The sequence below is a fragment of the Budorcas taxicolor genome, chromosome X, assembly GCF_023091745.1.
Source record: "Budorcas taxicolor isolate Tak-1 chromosome X, Takin1.1, whole genome shotgun sequence".
NCBI classification, from domain to species: Eukaryota; Metazoa; Chordata; class Mammalia; order Artiodactyla; family Bovidae; genus Budorcas; species Budorcas taxicolor.
In genome coordinates this window covers 85,636,596-85,653,858 of record NC_068935.1, presented here as the reverse complement: position 1 = coordinate 85,653,858, position 17,263 = coordinate 85,636,596, and the positions used below count along the sequence as shown (strand labels likewise).

General features: G+C 37.9%; 1 protein-coding gene across 1 annotated transcript in view; it reads left to right on the top strand.

The window, feature by feature from the left end:
* The window catches only part of ZNF41 (zinc finger protein 41), a 47,472-nt gene that overhangs the window by 21,471 nt on the left and 8,738 nt on the right, over positions 1-17,263 (top strand). The window contains exons 4-5 of the mRNA XM_052662698.1: positions 6,943-7,063; positions 7,328-7,423. Of these exons, the coding sequence (XP_052518658.1) occupies positions 6,943-7,063; positions 7,328-7,423 (217 nt within the window). The remainder of the gene's footprint in view (positions 1-6,942; positions 7,064-7,327; positions 7,424-17,263) is intronic.

Below are 17,263 nucleotides of genomic sequence, written 5' to 3'. Positions count from 1 at the left end.
TCACAATACATCCTTTTTGGCATTTCTGCCCGATTTAGGATCCAATCCAGGCACATGTATTGTGTTTAGTTCTCATGTCCCTTTAGCCTTTCTGAAAGAGTTCTAGCCCTTCCTTGACTTTCACGACACTGATCATTTGGAAGAATGTCCCTCATTTTGGGTTTGTTTCTTGCTTCCTCATAATTAGATTCAGGTTATTCATTTTTGTCAGGAATATCACAGAAATGATGCTGTGTTCTCAGTGTGTCATATCAGCAAGCATTCAGTATTAATTTGTCCTTTATTGATAATGTTAACTTTGATCACCTGACTAAGATGTTGCCTGTCAGGTACTAAATAAGTTACTATCTTTCTCTTTGTAATTAATAACTATTGGGTTGGCCCAAAAGTTCATTCAAGTTTTTCTGTAACCTTTTGTGGAAAACCCTGAATGAACTTTTTGGCCAACCCAAAATTTTGTGGGAAAATACTCTGGGACTATGTGAATATCCTGTTTCTCATGCTTTTGTCCATTGATTATAGCATCAAGCAACGATTCTTGCCTGTAGCAATTAATAACTGTGCTATTTTCCTAATGGTGTTTTTCTGATTCCATCATTTCTTCTATATTGATTAGTTGGCAGTCTCATATAAGGAAAAACATTCCTTGCTCTGAGTGCTGAAAGGACGATTATATGCCAGGCACAATGAGCACACCTTGATTTACCATTTGTCACTAATAGGAACTAGAACTTCTTGGAGAAATGACTTACTCCGGGGTTAGAACAGAGAAAAGTACAAAATGATTATAGAAGAACTCATTATGCTGGGAAGTAATGAAGCACTCAAATGATGGGAACATGTCAGAATGACACAGGAGCCACTTTTAAGGAGCTCCCTCTGGTCAAATCTGGGACAATTTGAGTAGCAAAAGAAATCATAATAGTAATAGATTATTATCTACTGAATAAAGTAGAAAGTGACCAGTCCCTATGGAGAACAATGTGGAAATTCCTTAAAAAACTGGAAATAGAACTGCCTTATGACCCAGCAATCCCACTGCTGGGCATACACACCGAGGAAACCAGAATTGAAAGAGACACGTGTACCCCAATGTTCACTGCAGCCCTGTTTATAATAGCCAGGACATGGAAGCAACCTAGATGTCCATCAGCAGATGAATGGATAAGAAAGCTGTGGTACATATACACAATGGAGTATTACTCAGCCATTGAAAAGAATACATTTGAATCAGTTCTAATGAGTTGGATGAAACTGGAGCCTATTATACAGAGTGAAGTAAGCCAGAAAAAAAAAAAAAAACACCAATACAGTATACTAAGGCATATGTATGGAATTTAGAAAGATGGTAATGATAACCCTGTGTGCGAGACAGCAAAAGAGACACAGATGTATAGAACAGTCTTTTGGACTCTGTGGGAGAGGGCGAGGGTGGGATGATTTGAGAGAATGGCACTGAAACATGTATAATATCATATAAGAAATAAATCGCCAGTCCAGGTTTGATGTATGATACTGGATGCTTGGGGCTGGTGCACTGGGATGACCCAGAGGGATGGTACGGGGAGGGAGGAGGGAGGGGGGTTCAGGATGGGGGACATGTGTATACCTGTGGCAGATTCATGTTGATGTATGACAAAACCAATACAATATTGTAAAGTAATTAACCTCCAATTAAAATAAATAAATTTATATTAAAAAAAAAGAAAGTGACCAGTCCCTATAATAGGTAGGTAGGTACACAGGTAGGCAGATAAACAGGAAAGAAGTGAATGCTCCTTTTGTTTTTTTTTGTTTTTTTTTTGTTTTTGTTTTTGACTGTGCTGCACAACCTGCAGGATCTCAGTTCTCTGACCAGGGATTGAACCCGGGCCACAGCAGTGAAAGCTTGGAATCCTAACCATTAGACCACCAGGGAACCCCTGTGAAGGCTCCTTTTTAATAACATCTTGATTTTTTTTGCTGTGCCCCTATTCCAGTCTTTCTGAGGATAATTTAGTAGTTTGTTAAAACTTTCTATTTGGAAATAATTATACATTTACAGGAAGTTGTGAAGATGGTACAGAGAGGTCTCATGTAACCCTTTACCCAGTTTCCCCCAATGCTTACATCCTGTGTTACTAGAGTACAATTATCACAAGCAAGAAATTGACATTTCTGCAGTGTGCTTGTTATTCTCTGCCATTTTACACATGTGTAGATTCCTGTATAATAATTACAGAATTATTCCATCACTGTATAGGCCTCTACTGGTGTTTACATTTTATCAGTTAGAGTGAAGTGTAGAAAACTTAGTTCCCTTTTAAGTCCCTTTACCCTCACCTGTTACTAATATCTTAAATATTTCCTCTATATACATGGAGATCCACATCATAAAAATGTTATACTTTTTGCTTTGACCTTCAAATGTAATTTAGAAAACCCAACAGGAAAAGGAAAGTCTATTGTATTTATTCATATTTTTTCTTTTTCCATTTTTCTTCTTTCCTGATGTTGCAGGACTTCTTTTATCATCTCCTTCCTATTTAAAAAGCTTCCTTTAAGGGTACATCTGCTGCCAACAGATTTTCTTAGTTTTCCTTCATCTGAGAATATCTTGATTTCCCCCTTTGTGTCTTCTTTCTTAGTGACAGCTTTATTGAGATATAATTCACCTACCATACAATTTACTCATGTAAAGTGTCCAATTCAGTGTTTTTTATATGTTTATGGGTATGTGCAACCATCACTAAAATCAATTTTAGAACATTTTCATCACCTCAGATAGAAACCTCATACCCTTTAGCCATCACTCTCTTCCACCTCACCTCCCTGCCTCCTCCAACACTAAGCAATCACTAATATGCTTTCTGTCTCTATAGACTTCACTATGCTGGACATTTCACATTAATTGAATCATATAACATGTGATTTTTGTGTCTGACATCTTTCACTCAGCATAAATAAATCATGATAATAATAGGTTATAACCCACTGAATAAAGTAGAAAGTCACCAGTCCATATGATAGCTCATTAGGTATATATGTAAGTAGGCAGATAGCTCATTAGGTATATATGTAAGTAGGCAGATAGGGAAGAAGTGTAGCATGGACATGTTGTAACATGTATCAGTATTCATTCCTTTTCATGGCTGAACAGTATTCCATTGTTCAAGTGTACCACATTTTGTTTATTCCTTTATCAGCCAATGTATATTTGGATTGTTTCCACCCTTTGGCTATTATAAGTAATACTGCCTGTAAACATTTTTATGTGGACATATATTTTCGTTTATCTCAAGTATACATACACCTAGGAGTAGAATTTCTGTTTAATCATTTGAAGAACTGCCAGACTGTTTTCTAAAGCAGCCACATTAGTTTACATTCCCACCAGCAGTGTGTGAAGTTTTCAATTTCTCCACATCCTCACCAGCACTTGTTATTATCTGAGTTTTTGGATCTAGCCATCCTAGTGAATATGAGGTAGTATCTCACTGTAGTTTTGATTTGTGTTTCCTTGATAATTAATGATGCTAAGCATCTTTTCATGTATTTATTTGCCATGATATTTCACTTCTTAAGGATAATTTTGCCAGATATGAAACTCAGAGTGGACAGTTCTTTTCTTTCAGCACTTGAAAAATGTTGTGCCACCTCTCTCTACCATGGTTTCAGATGCCGTCAATGTATTTTTCCCCTATAGGTAAGGTATCATTTCTCTCTTGCTGACTTCAAGATTCTTTCTATGTCTTTAAGTTTTTGGAAGTTTGACTATAATGTGTCTTGGTATAATTTCTTTGGCTTATCCTTTTGGGGTTTGCTCAGCATCTTGAAACTCTGTTTATATCTTTTACAAAACTTGAGAAATTTTCAGCTATAATTTTTTCAAACATTTTTCAGCCCCATACTTTCTCCTCTTCCCGGGACTCTGATGACATGAATGCCAGATCTTTTTTTATAGTCTCAGATTTCCCTGAGGCTCTGCTCATTTTTTCCCATCAATTTTCTTTTTGTTCTTCAGATTGGATCATTTCTATTGTTTTATCAAGTTCTCTAATTCTTTCCTCTGTCCTCTCTATTCTGCTGTTGAGCTCATCCATTGAGTATTAAAATTTTAGTTATATTTTTCAGTTCTAAAATTTTCATTCTGTTCTTCTTTATATCCTTTTTTATTATGAGACTATTTTTGCATTTAAATACATTGAAGCATTTTTATGGTGGCTACTTTACAATTGTTGATAACTCTAACATCTGTGTCATCTCAGCCTTTTCTCATTCCAGTTGAGATTTTCCTGCTTCTTCACATGATGCCTGATTTTCAGTTATGTCCTGGATATTTTGGGAACTCTGAGATTCTGGATACTATTTAAATCCTATTTTTTTACCAAGCTCCCTCCAATACTGTTCTGCAAAAAAATAAAAAAAAAAAAAGGAGAATCTCCTTTTTACTGCCAGGTGGAGGTGGAAGTTCAGGTCCCTACTTGGCCTCCTTTGACACCCCAGAGGGGACAAGCATCTTGCTGCTGCTGGGTGGATGTGGAATTTCATGCTCCGCACCAGACTATCTCTTTCACCATCCAGGTGGGGAGACAAAAAAGGCACCTCATTACTGGGTTGGGGATAGAAGTTCAGGACCCCCCCAAATTTACAGTGGCCTAAATTTACACTGTCAGAGAGGGGCCTCATTATTCCCAGGCAGGGATGAAAACCAGGACTCCCTCCCTGTTTAACCTTTACTGATGGGAATGGGGATGGGGCAGTAATTATCTAAATTTTTCTCCCTTGTTACATTGCCCCTTTCCTGGTACTTTGGCTAGAGAGAGCAGACTTTCTTGAGGCTGTTTTTTATCTGCACCATTTGGCATTCTGGATTGCCAAATTCTCCATCACCAAGTCCAAGATACATGGAACAAAAAGAAAACTCAGGGAAATCATCACTGTGTCACTCCTCAGGTTCCAAGGTCCCTAACCAAGTCTCTCCAACTGATAGTCTTCGTTTAACATGTAATGTCCAAAGATCATAGCTGTACTTAGTACCAGAAATAGGGAGAATTCTGTCTATTCCATTTTGGACCCATGGGTAATTTTTAACTTATTTTTTAAATAAGTAATACATTCACATGGTTCTCTCCCCCAATCCTACAGATCTCCCTAACCAAAAAACCAGTCTTGATTAGTTGGTGGGTGTGTGGTATATGCTTAGAGATTATACAGGTAAAAGCAACTAAGAAAATATTCTTGATATTTTCCCACAAAGAAAATAGATGCTATTATGTTACTGTTAACTTAAAACTTTTTATCATGAAACATTACATACATTTTGAATAATGCTGCTGTAAATACCCTTGGACATGCCTCTTGTTGCACATGAGCAAATATTCCAATTGAGCATATTTCCATGGATAGAATCACTGTGTCCTTTTGTATGCATGCTTCAACATTACCAGGTGAAGCCAAAATGCTTTCCAATGTGGTCATACCAATATACGCCTCCATCACTTTGCCCCTCCTCACTTCTCTCTCCCTACCAGTAACCACTTGTTTGTTCTCTATGTTTGTGAGTCTGTTTCTGTTTTTGTTATATTCACTAGTTTGTTTTTTTAGATTCCACATATAAGTGATATCATACAGTATTTGGCTTTCTCTGTCTGACTTACTTCACTTAGCCTAATACCCTCCAAGTCCATTCATGTTGTTGCAAATGGCAGAATTCCATTCTTTTTTATGGTTGAGTAGTATTCCATTGTGTGTGTGTGTATTCCATTGTGTGTGTGTGTGTGTGTGTGTATATATATATATACACTATATCTTCTTTATCCATTCCTCTGCAGATGGACACTTGGGTCGCCTCTATGCCTTGGATATTGTAAATAGTGCTGCTATAAACATTGGAGCACACATATTTTTTCAAATTAGTGTTTTCATTTTCTTTGGATATATACCCAGGAGTGGAACTGCTGAATCATTTGGTAGTTCTGTTTTTAGTTTTTTCAGGAACTGTTTTCCACAGTGGCTGTACCAGTTACTTTTTCTCCACATCCTTGATATTGCCAGTCTTCTTCATTGAAGACATTGTAGAAGTTGTGTAATGGTAACTCATTACTTGAATGTACATTCTCTGGTTACTAAGGAGGTTGAACTCTTTTTGTGTTTATTAATGCCTTGCATTTCTTTTTTCATAAAATCCTTGTTCAAATCTTTTGCCCACTTTTCTACTAGGTGGCCTCTTTTTTAAAAATTGGTTTCTAAGAGTTCTTTACATTTCTCTAGATAGGAGCCCTTTGTCAGTAATATTTACTGGAGATATCTTCTATTTGGTGGATTTTCTTTTTTTTCTCTTATAATATGGTCTTTTTTAAAAATAGAAATTTTAAACTTTATTGTAGACAGATATCAATCTTTTCTTTATGGTTAGTGTTTTTTGCATCCTGTTTGAGAATTATTTTCCACAATCCAAGATCATAAAGATATTCATCTATGTTTTTTTCCCTGTTACCTATTAAAGGTTTTATTGTTTTGCTTTTCCCCTCAATACATTTCTTTGAAATGCCTTTTAGACCCCTTTATATCTTCTTATGTTGGTTGTCCAAATTTTTTTTTCAAGTTGTTTTTTATTTTAGTCAATTCTATATTGCCATTGGCTGGCACATAATCAACCAGTAAATGTATTATGTATATAGTTCCTACATTAACTTGAGGACTTAAAGGGAGCCTATTTTAATCCTTATTTTTGAAGAAACAGGGACTGAATAAATAAATGAATGAATGTAATACATAGCAAATGTCTAGATACTTTAGTGTGTTTTTCTCTCACAAAATAAAATGCAAAACTGGGTGCTGAGTGAAAAGCCTACATGATACATTATGGTAAATATCATTAAAAACAACTAACTTCCTAGTCCTCTTCCTCCATCGCCCAGTGCTCACCATGTCATCTTGAATGGGACTGTATTTTTACAGGTGTCATTCGAGGATGTCACTGTGGACTTCAGCCAGGAGGAGTGGCAGCACTTGGACTCTGTTCAGCGGCGCCTGTACTGGGATGTGACACTGGAGACCTACAGCCACCTGTGTGCAGTGGGTAAGCACAGCTGCCCTATGCACTTTCTGGGGGCCTCAGAGAGGCTGCTTCCATTCTCTGCTGCTGAAAGCTCTGGGGCATCTGAAGTGTGTAACGGTGTCATCTTTGATTTGCCTGAGATTCTTCAGTCCTTTTACACTTCTGTGATTATTACTCTATTCCCAGGGAATGGGATTACTTTCCTGAAGAACAAATAGAAACGTGGTTGAAAGGCCTAGAAACCCAATTAATGGGAACCAATCCTGTATCATGTCCTGTTCACAGGTTACCAAGTTCCCAAACCAGAGGTCATCTTCAGACTGGAGCAAGGAGAGGGGTCATGGACATTGGAGAAAGAAACTCCACATCACAGCTGCTCAGGTGAGTGAGTGTGATCTGAGAAAATGGGGGATGCGGAGTGGATCTGTTTTTCTAGGAGAGGCTGATCAACCTTTGAAAGGCTCTGAAGATAACCTGTCTTGAAAGCTCTAAACTTTCGCGGTCACTTGGAGAGAGTTGACAGAAGCCCCTTTAATACCCGAGGGCCAACTCCCAAGTATGACCCTCACCAGTATCCACTGTCTTCTTTGCTTTTTGATAAAAGAGCTGTCTCTAACCTCTGTACCCTCTGTACCAGCACATATATAGTACCCTATCTTACTGGAGTGGGTAGCCATTTCCTTCTCTGGGGGATCTTCCCGACCCAGGGATTGAACCTGTGTCTCTTATGTCTCCTGCATTGCAGGTGGATTCTTTATCACTAGTGCCACCTGGGAAACTATTTTACCTGGGATCTTTTATTCTTCCTACTCCACTCCCACCCTCTTAGGTTCTTTCCTTGTACATTCAGGTATTTTAATTTTTTTTCCCTTTTATTCTAATTCCTCATATCCATTCCTTATGCCTCCTCCCACTGGTAACAGATCTAATGTATTTGATCTTTGAATTCATGTGGTATTCTCTTAAAGCCTAAAGTATGAGTTTACTTGTGGTTGTTGCTCAGCCGCTAAGTCGTGTCCAACTCTTTGTGACCCCATAGACTGCATCATGCCAGGCTCTCCTGTCCTTTTCTATCTCCTGGAGTTTGCTCAGATTCATGTCCATTGAGTTGGTGATGCTATCTAACCATCTCATCCTCTGCCAACCCCTTTTTCCTTTTGCCTTCAATCTTTTCCAGCATCTGGGTCTTTTACAGTAGAATACTATGCTGCATAGTATTCCACAGTGTGCCAGTACCACATCTTACTGAACCATTCTTCCAGTGGTGGAACCTAGGTTTTCATTAACGCCCATCTAAGACAAACAATTCTACAATACATTTCTACACAAATTTTCCTTTATAGAGTGTGAGATTTTCTCAGGGATGTATACAAAAGAGGGGTTGCCTGAGATCATTGTATATTCTCATCCTGAATGTTTCTCATTTTTTGGCCAACAATGGGTATAAAGTGGAATCTCATTTTTTATTTCTCATTTCTCCAGTACTTAGTTTGAGCATTTAATCACTGACCTGTTGTGGTCTCTTGAGTTTCGCTCCTTTGAGTGACCTTGCTCATCTTCCCCTTGTTTTGATTAAATTTACTCTGGTTCACACTGATTTGCATCCAGTTTTTTTTATTTTCCCACTTTTCCAGGCATCTCCTCATTATCCTCATAAGTGAGATTTCCCTATAAAGACTGTCTGCTGTTCACCAGTCTTATATATATGCAAGGATTCATCCATCCTGAAATTCTGATGATTCTGTTTTTGACATCTCAAGTCTTTTTTTCCCTAGTACTTTTTAGCACTATATTTAGCTACTCAGAAAGTTCCCTTGAGATGTTTCTCTTACTACTCAATATATTAGAAATTGAAATCATTACCTCATATATCAGAAGCCCTTCTCACTTTCCAACTTTTGTCACATTCTGTCAATGTTTCTTAAATCTTGCAGTCATTTTAAATTAATCACTCTACAGTTCCTATTGCTTTTTCATTTTTGCAAATATTTTTAGTTCTCAATCCATCTTCTTAGTTCTGAAAGGTTGTTGCTGAGCCGTTAAAGATGCCAGGATTTTTGGCCTCCAGAGGAGAGAAATTCAATCCAGGGCCTGTGATGAGGCTTGATCGCTCAGAGCTTTTGTGTGATAAAGTTTTATTAAAGTATAAAAGAGATAGAGAAAGCTTCTAGTCTTTAGCCAGAAGTTATATAGCTACTAGCAAAAAGTCAGACATGACTGAGAGACTAAGCTAAACTGAGCAGGCTGCTAATTAGAGAAAGGCAATGTCTCAAAACTCAGAGACTGGCACCAGGCCCCTCACCCACAACATGCATTTTGAGATAATATTGGCACAAGGTGAGTTGTCCTGGGCCATAAAACAACTGACATGAATCTTGAAGAAAGGCAGGTTTCCAAGCAAAGATGTAGTCTCATTAACATAGCTTAACAGAACATTTGCATGAGTAAAACATATTGGTTTGTCAAGTCGGTTCTGAGTCTTAGGCGGAACTGACTTGAAGAAAGACAGAGTCTAGGGTAAATGCATTCATTAACATAGCTAAAGAAAAATATTTCCATAAGCTCAACGTTTGAGAAAAGTTAAGTTCAGGTGGCAGCACAGAATTTTAAAAGACACCCGCTTTTAAATTTGTATATGTGTCAGTCACTCAGTCATGCCCAGCTCTTTGCAGCCCCATGAACTGCAGCCCACCAGGCTCCTCTGTCCATGAGATTTTCCAGGCAAGGATACTAGAGTGGGTTGCCATTTCCTTCTCCAGGGGATCTTCCCAACCCAGGGATCGAACCCGGGTCTCCTGCACTGCAGGCAGATTTAAATTTGTATAGAAAGGGGAAAAAAACCTGACATTTGTAGTTTGTTTCCTCTTGCAGCTTAAGACAGAGATTAAAAAATGTCTGACACTTGCAGCCTATTTCCTCCATTTGGAGACCCCTAGCCTTCCTGCCTGTTACCCTTTGAGTTCCATCCAAAACCAGCTCCATATTTTCTTATGCCTGGATTATAATTTTTCTATTACTGATTATAGTTGCTGATTCCATTCTTTTTATTAGTTCACTTCAAATACTAATGACAGATTTCATTGCCTTAAATGTTTTTATTTTGACATTAGCTTTATGAAAAAAAAACCTAATATTATTCACATATAACTGTTCATTCAAAAAGACAAAAAACATGGCCATGTATTTCCAATTCAAATGTGTGTCTGAATGTTTTGTATAACCTTTGCGCAACTCCACTTTTAACATATCTTATGATTTTATGAGGTCTATTTTTATTAATAATTCTATGAGTTTTGGGGAATTCCCTGACAGTTCAGTGGCTAGGACCCAATGCTTTCACTGCTGAAGGCCTGAGTTCGATTCCTGGTCAGGGAATAAAAATCCCACAAGCCTCAGAGTGTGGACAAAATAAAATAATAATAATAATAGTTATATGAGTTTTGACAAATGCATACAATCATGTAACCACCACGATAATTAAGATATAGAACAAAAATTACCTCAGGTCCTTTATTGTGTCACTCCTTCCCACTGCTTACAGACCTGGAAAATACTGATCTCTTTTCTGTTTCTGTAGTTTTGCCTTTTTCAGAATGTCATATAAATGGAATCATACCCCTGGCTTCTTTTACTTAGCATGATGCATTCAAAACTTACTCCTACTGTTGTGTTTTCCATAGCTTGATTCCTTTTTATTGCTGAGTAGTATTCCATAGCATGGATGTACCACAGTTCATCCATTTACCAACTGAAGGGTATTTGTCAGTTTGATTAGTATGTGTCTTGGTGTGTTCCTCCTTGGGTTTATCCTGCTTGGGATTCTCTGTGCTTCCTGGACTTGGTTGACTATTTCCTTTCCCATGTTAGGGAAGTTTTCAGTTATTATCTCTTCAAATATTTTCGTGGGTTCTTTCTCTCTCTCCTCTTTCTGGGACTCTGTATTGTGAATGTTGGTGTGTTTAATGTTGTCCCAGAGGTCTCTTAGGCTGTCTTCATTTCTTTTCATTCTTTTTCTGTATTCTTTTTCTATATTTCTATATTTGTGGCAGTGATTTCTACCATTCTGTCTTCCAGGTCACTTATCCATTCTTCTGTCCCAGTTATTCTATATTGATTCCTTCTAGTGTGTTGTTCATCTCTGTTTGTTGTTTAGTTCTTCTAGGTCTTCGGTAAACATTTCTTGCATCTTCTCCATTCTTCTTCCAAAATCCTGGATGATCCTGGATCATCTTTACTATCATTATTCTGAATTTGTTTTCTGGAAGGTTGCCTATCTCCACTTTGTTTAGTTGTTTTTCTGGGTTTTTATCTTGTTCCTTCATCTGGGAGATAATCCTCTGCCTTTTCATTTTTTATTAACTTTCTGTGAGTGTGGTTTTCATTCTGGAGGCTTCAGTACTGTAGTTCTGTTTCTTCTGTCTGCCTTCCAGTGGATGAGGCTAAGAGGCTTGTGCAAGCTTCCTGATGGGAAGGACTGGTGGTGGGAAAAACTGGGTCTTGCTCTGGTGGGCAGGCTGTGCTCAGTAAAACTTTAATCCGGTTGCCTGCTGATGGGTGGGGGCTGTGCTCCCCTCCTAGTAGTTGTTTGGCCTGTGGCGACCCAGCCCTAGAGTCTACAGGCTCTATGGTAGGGCGAATGCCAAACTCCCAAGAGGGTTCACACCAAGGGGCAACTCCCAGGACTGCTACTTCCAGTGCCCCCATCCCTGTAGAAAGCCGCTGCCGACCCACACCTCCAGAGGAGATCCCCCAACACTAGCAGGTATGTCTGGTTCAGTCTCCTGTGGGGTCACTGCTCCTTTCCCCTGAGTCCTGCTGTGTACAGGATTTTGTGTGTGCCTTCCAAGAGTGGAATCTGTTTCCCCCAGTCCTGTGGAAGTCCTGTAATCAAATCCCACTGCCCTTCAATGTGAGATTCTCTGGGGATTCCTAGTCCCTTTGCCAGATCCCAGGCTGGAAAGCCTGACATGGGGCTCAGAACCTTCACAACAGTGGGAGAGCTTCTTTGGATTATTGTTCTCCAGTTTGTGGGTTGCTCACCTGGTGGGTATAAGATTTGATTTTTATCATGATTGCAATCCCTCTACCATCTTGTTGTGGCTTCTTTGTTTTTGGACATAGAGTATCTTTTTTGGTGGGTTCCAGTGTCCTCCTGTCGATGATTGTTTAACAGCTAGTTGTGATTTCAGTGCTCTCACAGGAGGAGATGAGCGTACACCCTTCTACTCTGCCATCTTCAATGATCTGAAGGATATTTGGATAGTTTCCAGTTTGGGTGATAATGAATAAAAGTGCTATAAATATGTTTACATATTTTATGTGATGATGAGATTTCATTCACTTGAGTAAATATCTGTGAGTCAGACTGCTGGGTTGTATAGTAAGTATATGTTAACTTTATTAAAACTGCCAAATTGTTTTCCAAAGTGACTATACAATTTTAAATTCTAACCAGCTATGTATGAGAGTTTCAGTTGATCTATTTCTCACCAGCACTTGGAATTGTCCATTTAAAAAATTTTAGCCATTCTAACAGTAAGATAGTTGTATCTTACTGAGGTTTTAATTAGCATTTCCATAATATCTAATATTTGACATCTATATATCTTCTTTGGTGAAGTGTTTTTATAAATCTTTTGCCTAGTTTCTATAGGAAACATTGTTTTCTTATTGTTGAGTTTTAAAGTTCATTATATATTCAGGATAAAAGTTATTTATCAGATATGTGTTTTGCAAATTTTTTCTTTTTATTTGCTTATCAATATCTTTCATGGGGCATTTAAAATTTTAACAAAGTCTAATTTATCTTTTTTCTTGTTTTATGGATTGTGCTTTTGGTATTGCATCTAAGAAATCTTCACCTAATCCAAGGTCACAGAAAAATTAGGTTTTACATTTAGTTCTATGATTCATTTTGCATTAGTTTTTGTATGTGATTTAAAGTATGGATCAAAGTTTTGTGTTTGTTTTTTGTTTTTACACATAGCTATTCAATCATTTCAGCATCATTTACTTAAAAACCATCCTTTCAACTGAAATGCCTTTGCACTTTTATTGATAATCAGTTGTCATATGTGTGTGGGTGTCTTGCTAGACTCTTCATTTTGTTCCACTGAAGTATTCATCTGTATTTACACCATTCCCACACAGTCTTGATTACTGTAGCTATATAATAAATTTTAAATCATGTAGTATTAGTCCTCCAAGTTTGTTCTTCTCTTTCAAATTCATTTGGCTACTGTAAGAACTTTGTGTATCCATTTGAATTTTATAGTCATTTTTTGTTGCTATGAAAGTGAGTTTTGATTGTGATTAAATTTAATCAGTTTAGAGGTAATTAGCATCTTGATATTATCAACTTTTTCAATTCAGATATATAAATGATTTGATATATTTATATATTGCAAATTGATTACCACCATAAGGTTAGCTGCCACTTCCATCTTATTGCAGTTACTATTTCTTTTTTGTGATAAAAACATTTAAGATCTACTCTGTAGGCAACATGCAAGTTTATGATGCAGTATCATTATCTATAGTCCCTATGCTGCACAATAGGTTCCCAGAACTTGTTTATCTTGTAACTGGAAGTTGGTGCTCTTTGACCAGTATCTCCCCATTCTCTCCACCCTCCAGTCCTCAGGAACCACTACTCTACTCTGTTTCTCTGAGTCTGGCTTTTATAGATTCTATATACAAGTGATAATACCATGCAATATTTGTCTTTGTCTGACTTATTTCACTTAGCATGATGCCCTCAACGTTCAGCCAAGTTGTAGCAAATGGCACAATGTCCTTCATTTTCATGTATGATATTAGTGATATTCCATTGTATATGTACACCAAATCTTTATCCATTCAGTGTTGACAGACACTTGGGTTGTTTTCATATCTTGCTGTTGTGAATAATGCTGCAATGAACATGGGAGAGCAGATATCTCTAAAAGATCCTGATTTCAATTCCTTTGAATATATGCCCAGAAGTGGAATTGTGGGTTTTCTCTGAATTTTTTGAGGAACCTCCATACTGTTTTTCACAGTGGCTGCACCAATTTATACTCCCACCAACAGTGCACAAGGGTTCCCTTTTCTCCATCTCTTTGCCAACACTTGCTATTGCTTATCTTTTTGATAATGGCCATTCTAATAGATGTGAAGTGATACCCATTGTGGTTTTGACTTTTCATTTCCCTGAGGATTACTGATATTGAGCACCTTTTCATGTAGCTATTGGTCATTTGCACAGATTCTTTGGAAAAATGTCTATTCAGTTTCTCTGCCCATTTTAATTGTTTTGTTTGGTTTTTTGTTTTTGCTGTTTTGCTGTTGAGCTGTGTGTGTTCTTTATATATTTTGCCTATTAACTCTTTATCAGATATATGATTTGTAAATATCTTCTACCATTCCAGAGGTTGTCTCTTCATTTTGTTAATTCTTTTGCTGTACATTTTTAGTGTTTTCTTGATGTCTGCCATATTTGATAGTGTTTCCCTAATCTGATCCTACTCTGTGCTCTCTCTATCCAGATGATACATTTTCACCTTGTGATCAGATTTCACTATTTCATGAAATGGCTCTTAAGTACTCCAGAATGTATGTCTTTCTTTTTTTCTCATCCTCCATCCCACAGGAACTCAGGGAAAACATAGGATTTTAGGCCGTGTAATAACTGAGGCTTTTGTGTGAAGTGTTAGTTGCTCAATCATGTCTGACTCTTTGCAAACCCATGAACTGTAGCCTGCCAATCTCCTCTGTCTATGGAGTTCTCTAGGTAAGAATACTGGAGTGGGTAGCCATTCCCTTCTCCAGGGCATCTTCCCAACTCAAGGATCAAACCTGTGTCTCCTGCATTGCAGGTGGATTCTTTACATCTGAGCCATCAGGTAGGCCCCTAAGGCTTTTACTTGTATGTTTTTAGAAAGCTCCCAGAATTAAGAGCCTACTTTTCAGATTCACAGACATAAAGAACATACTTGTGGTTGCCAGGTGGAGAATGGGTGGACTGGGAGTTTGGGATTAGCAGATCAAACTATTATATATAGGATGGAAAAACAGCAAGGTCTTACTGTATAGCACATGGAACTATATTCAATATACTATGATAAACCATAGTGAAAAAAGAATTTTTAAAAAATCCATTCTTACACTGAAGAAAGAAAGCCAGTTTCTTATTGTATAACTTAGGGCCTAATCAGGGAAAGAAACTACATACTAATTTGAACAGGAAAAGTTTAACATTAATTATTGGCTATTGTGGGATTGAAGTAATAAAGGATTAGCCAGTAAGAGTAAAGAGAACTCTAATGAATAAAGAAATAGCAGATTAGTGTGTGAGAGTACCTCAAGGGCTGTGAAGGAACACCCAAAGAAGAGCCTCCTCTGCTTCCTACAGATGAATACAGACCTTATAGGGAGGGCATATCCACGGCTCATGGCATGGCAGAAGAGTTGCTGTTGTGCTGCACTGGTGAAACTTGCTGGAAATCTGTCCTCCGGTTCCAGAAAAAGCTGATCATGGGGCAGTGTTTCATTGGAAATATTCCACTGCAAATCATCTGAGAGGAGTGCCAGAAGTGCTGGGTGCTTCTGGCTGCAAAGAATTGCAGAAGCTGGGTTCTTGGGAAGCCATAGGAGCAGCAGGAGTTGGGTGCTAAAGAAGTCAAGATCTGGGTGCCTGGGAAACTGCATGTGTATCAGGAGCCAGATGCTGCTGAAGCCGCCACACTTCTGGAGCCTGGTGCTAAACAAGCTGCCCTTGCTGGAGGAGCATGCTGAGTGAGCTCACTAGAACCAGGAAGCAAAACCCCTTCTTCCAGTGTTTCTCCATCACCCCATGTTGATAAGGTTCAACATCATGCCAGCTACCAAAGGAAAAGAGACTCAGATCCATTTTTGTAGAGTGGGCAAGGAAGTGTGATTCGGGGTTAAAAGGCAATAAATTGATAACTGGAGCACTTATTCTTCAATTTTTCTGAAGCAAAGCATGGAGAATATTTATTAAACTTATTGAATTTGGGGAGATAGTCAGAGGAAGGTACTTTGTTCTCTTTCAGAAGGATTCTTCAAGTGTATGCTCAGAGGAATTCAAAAGACCATAGATTATATTTAGAAAGGGAAGATAACTGCATGAAATGTTAATAATGTCAGCCTTTGTGTGTGAATTCTTTATGTTGTAACAGAATTGTGCCAAATTGAGTATCAGTATGAGTGGTACCATATCTGCTTTATACATTCATAACAGACATTCATTTATATACCTCCCTAGAGGTGTACTGAAATTACAGCTGATAATCAAGGGCAATAAATTTTGAATATGCACAGAAGAGCAAAGCAACAAGCTTAATATAGCTCTATCCTCTCTTACATAAGCATTCTCATGTGAATGGGTCCATTCAACAAATCAACTCCGATCCTGTTGGGTTATTCAGGAACCATGTTCCAAGTTATTGCTCTGCCATCTCCTAGGCCATTGTTGTCAGCTGGGTTGGTTGATGTTGGATCATTGTTGAGTCCTTTGGGCTGGGGAAGGGAGAAATGGAGATTTGCCCACTGTCTTAAGGCCTGGCCTAGGTGCAGCAAATGTCACTTCTGCTCACACTCTACTGGTAAGAACGAAGTGAGACTGATAAAGGTAAAGTCCAGCTATGTTCTATTTCTATAAAAGAAGAGGTGAATAGATACTGCTTACAGTTTCTACCATAGATGGATGGCTTACCTTATTTGACACTTGTTGAAAGCGTATATTTTTCCTATAGACATAGAGGAATTGGTATTTGAGGACTATAAATTTAATGGAGATGCTCATAATAGTTCAGAGGGAAAAACAAAAGGAAGCAGAGAGATTATTAAGTTTTTAGAGCTAATATATAATAAGGACATGCATTCTGAAATATTTCTTCCTTTCATTCTTCACCCATAACAGACTTCAGTTTCGTCTTCTGATTACCCTACTCACTGTCCTGACTTCCTACATAGTGGATATGGATTCCCAAGGTTCAAACCCCATCTCTTATTTAGCTATTTAATCTTCAGCAAGTTACATAACTTCTCTGTGCTTCTGTTCTCTCATCTGTAAAACATGATTGATAATGATGGCTACCCATTAGGGTTTAGTGAAGATTAAATGAGCTATTTTGTGTAAAACACTTGGAAATAGTACCTGGTACATCATAAATGGTATATAATTGTTTTGCATATATTAAGTATTCTAGAAGAATTTTC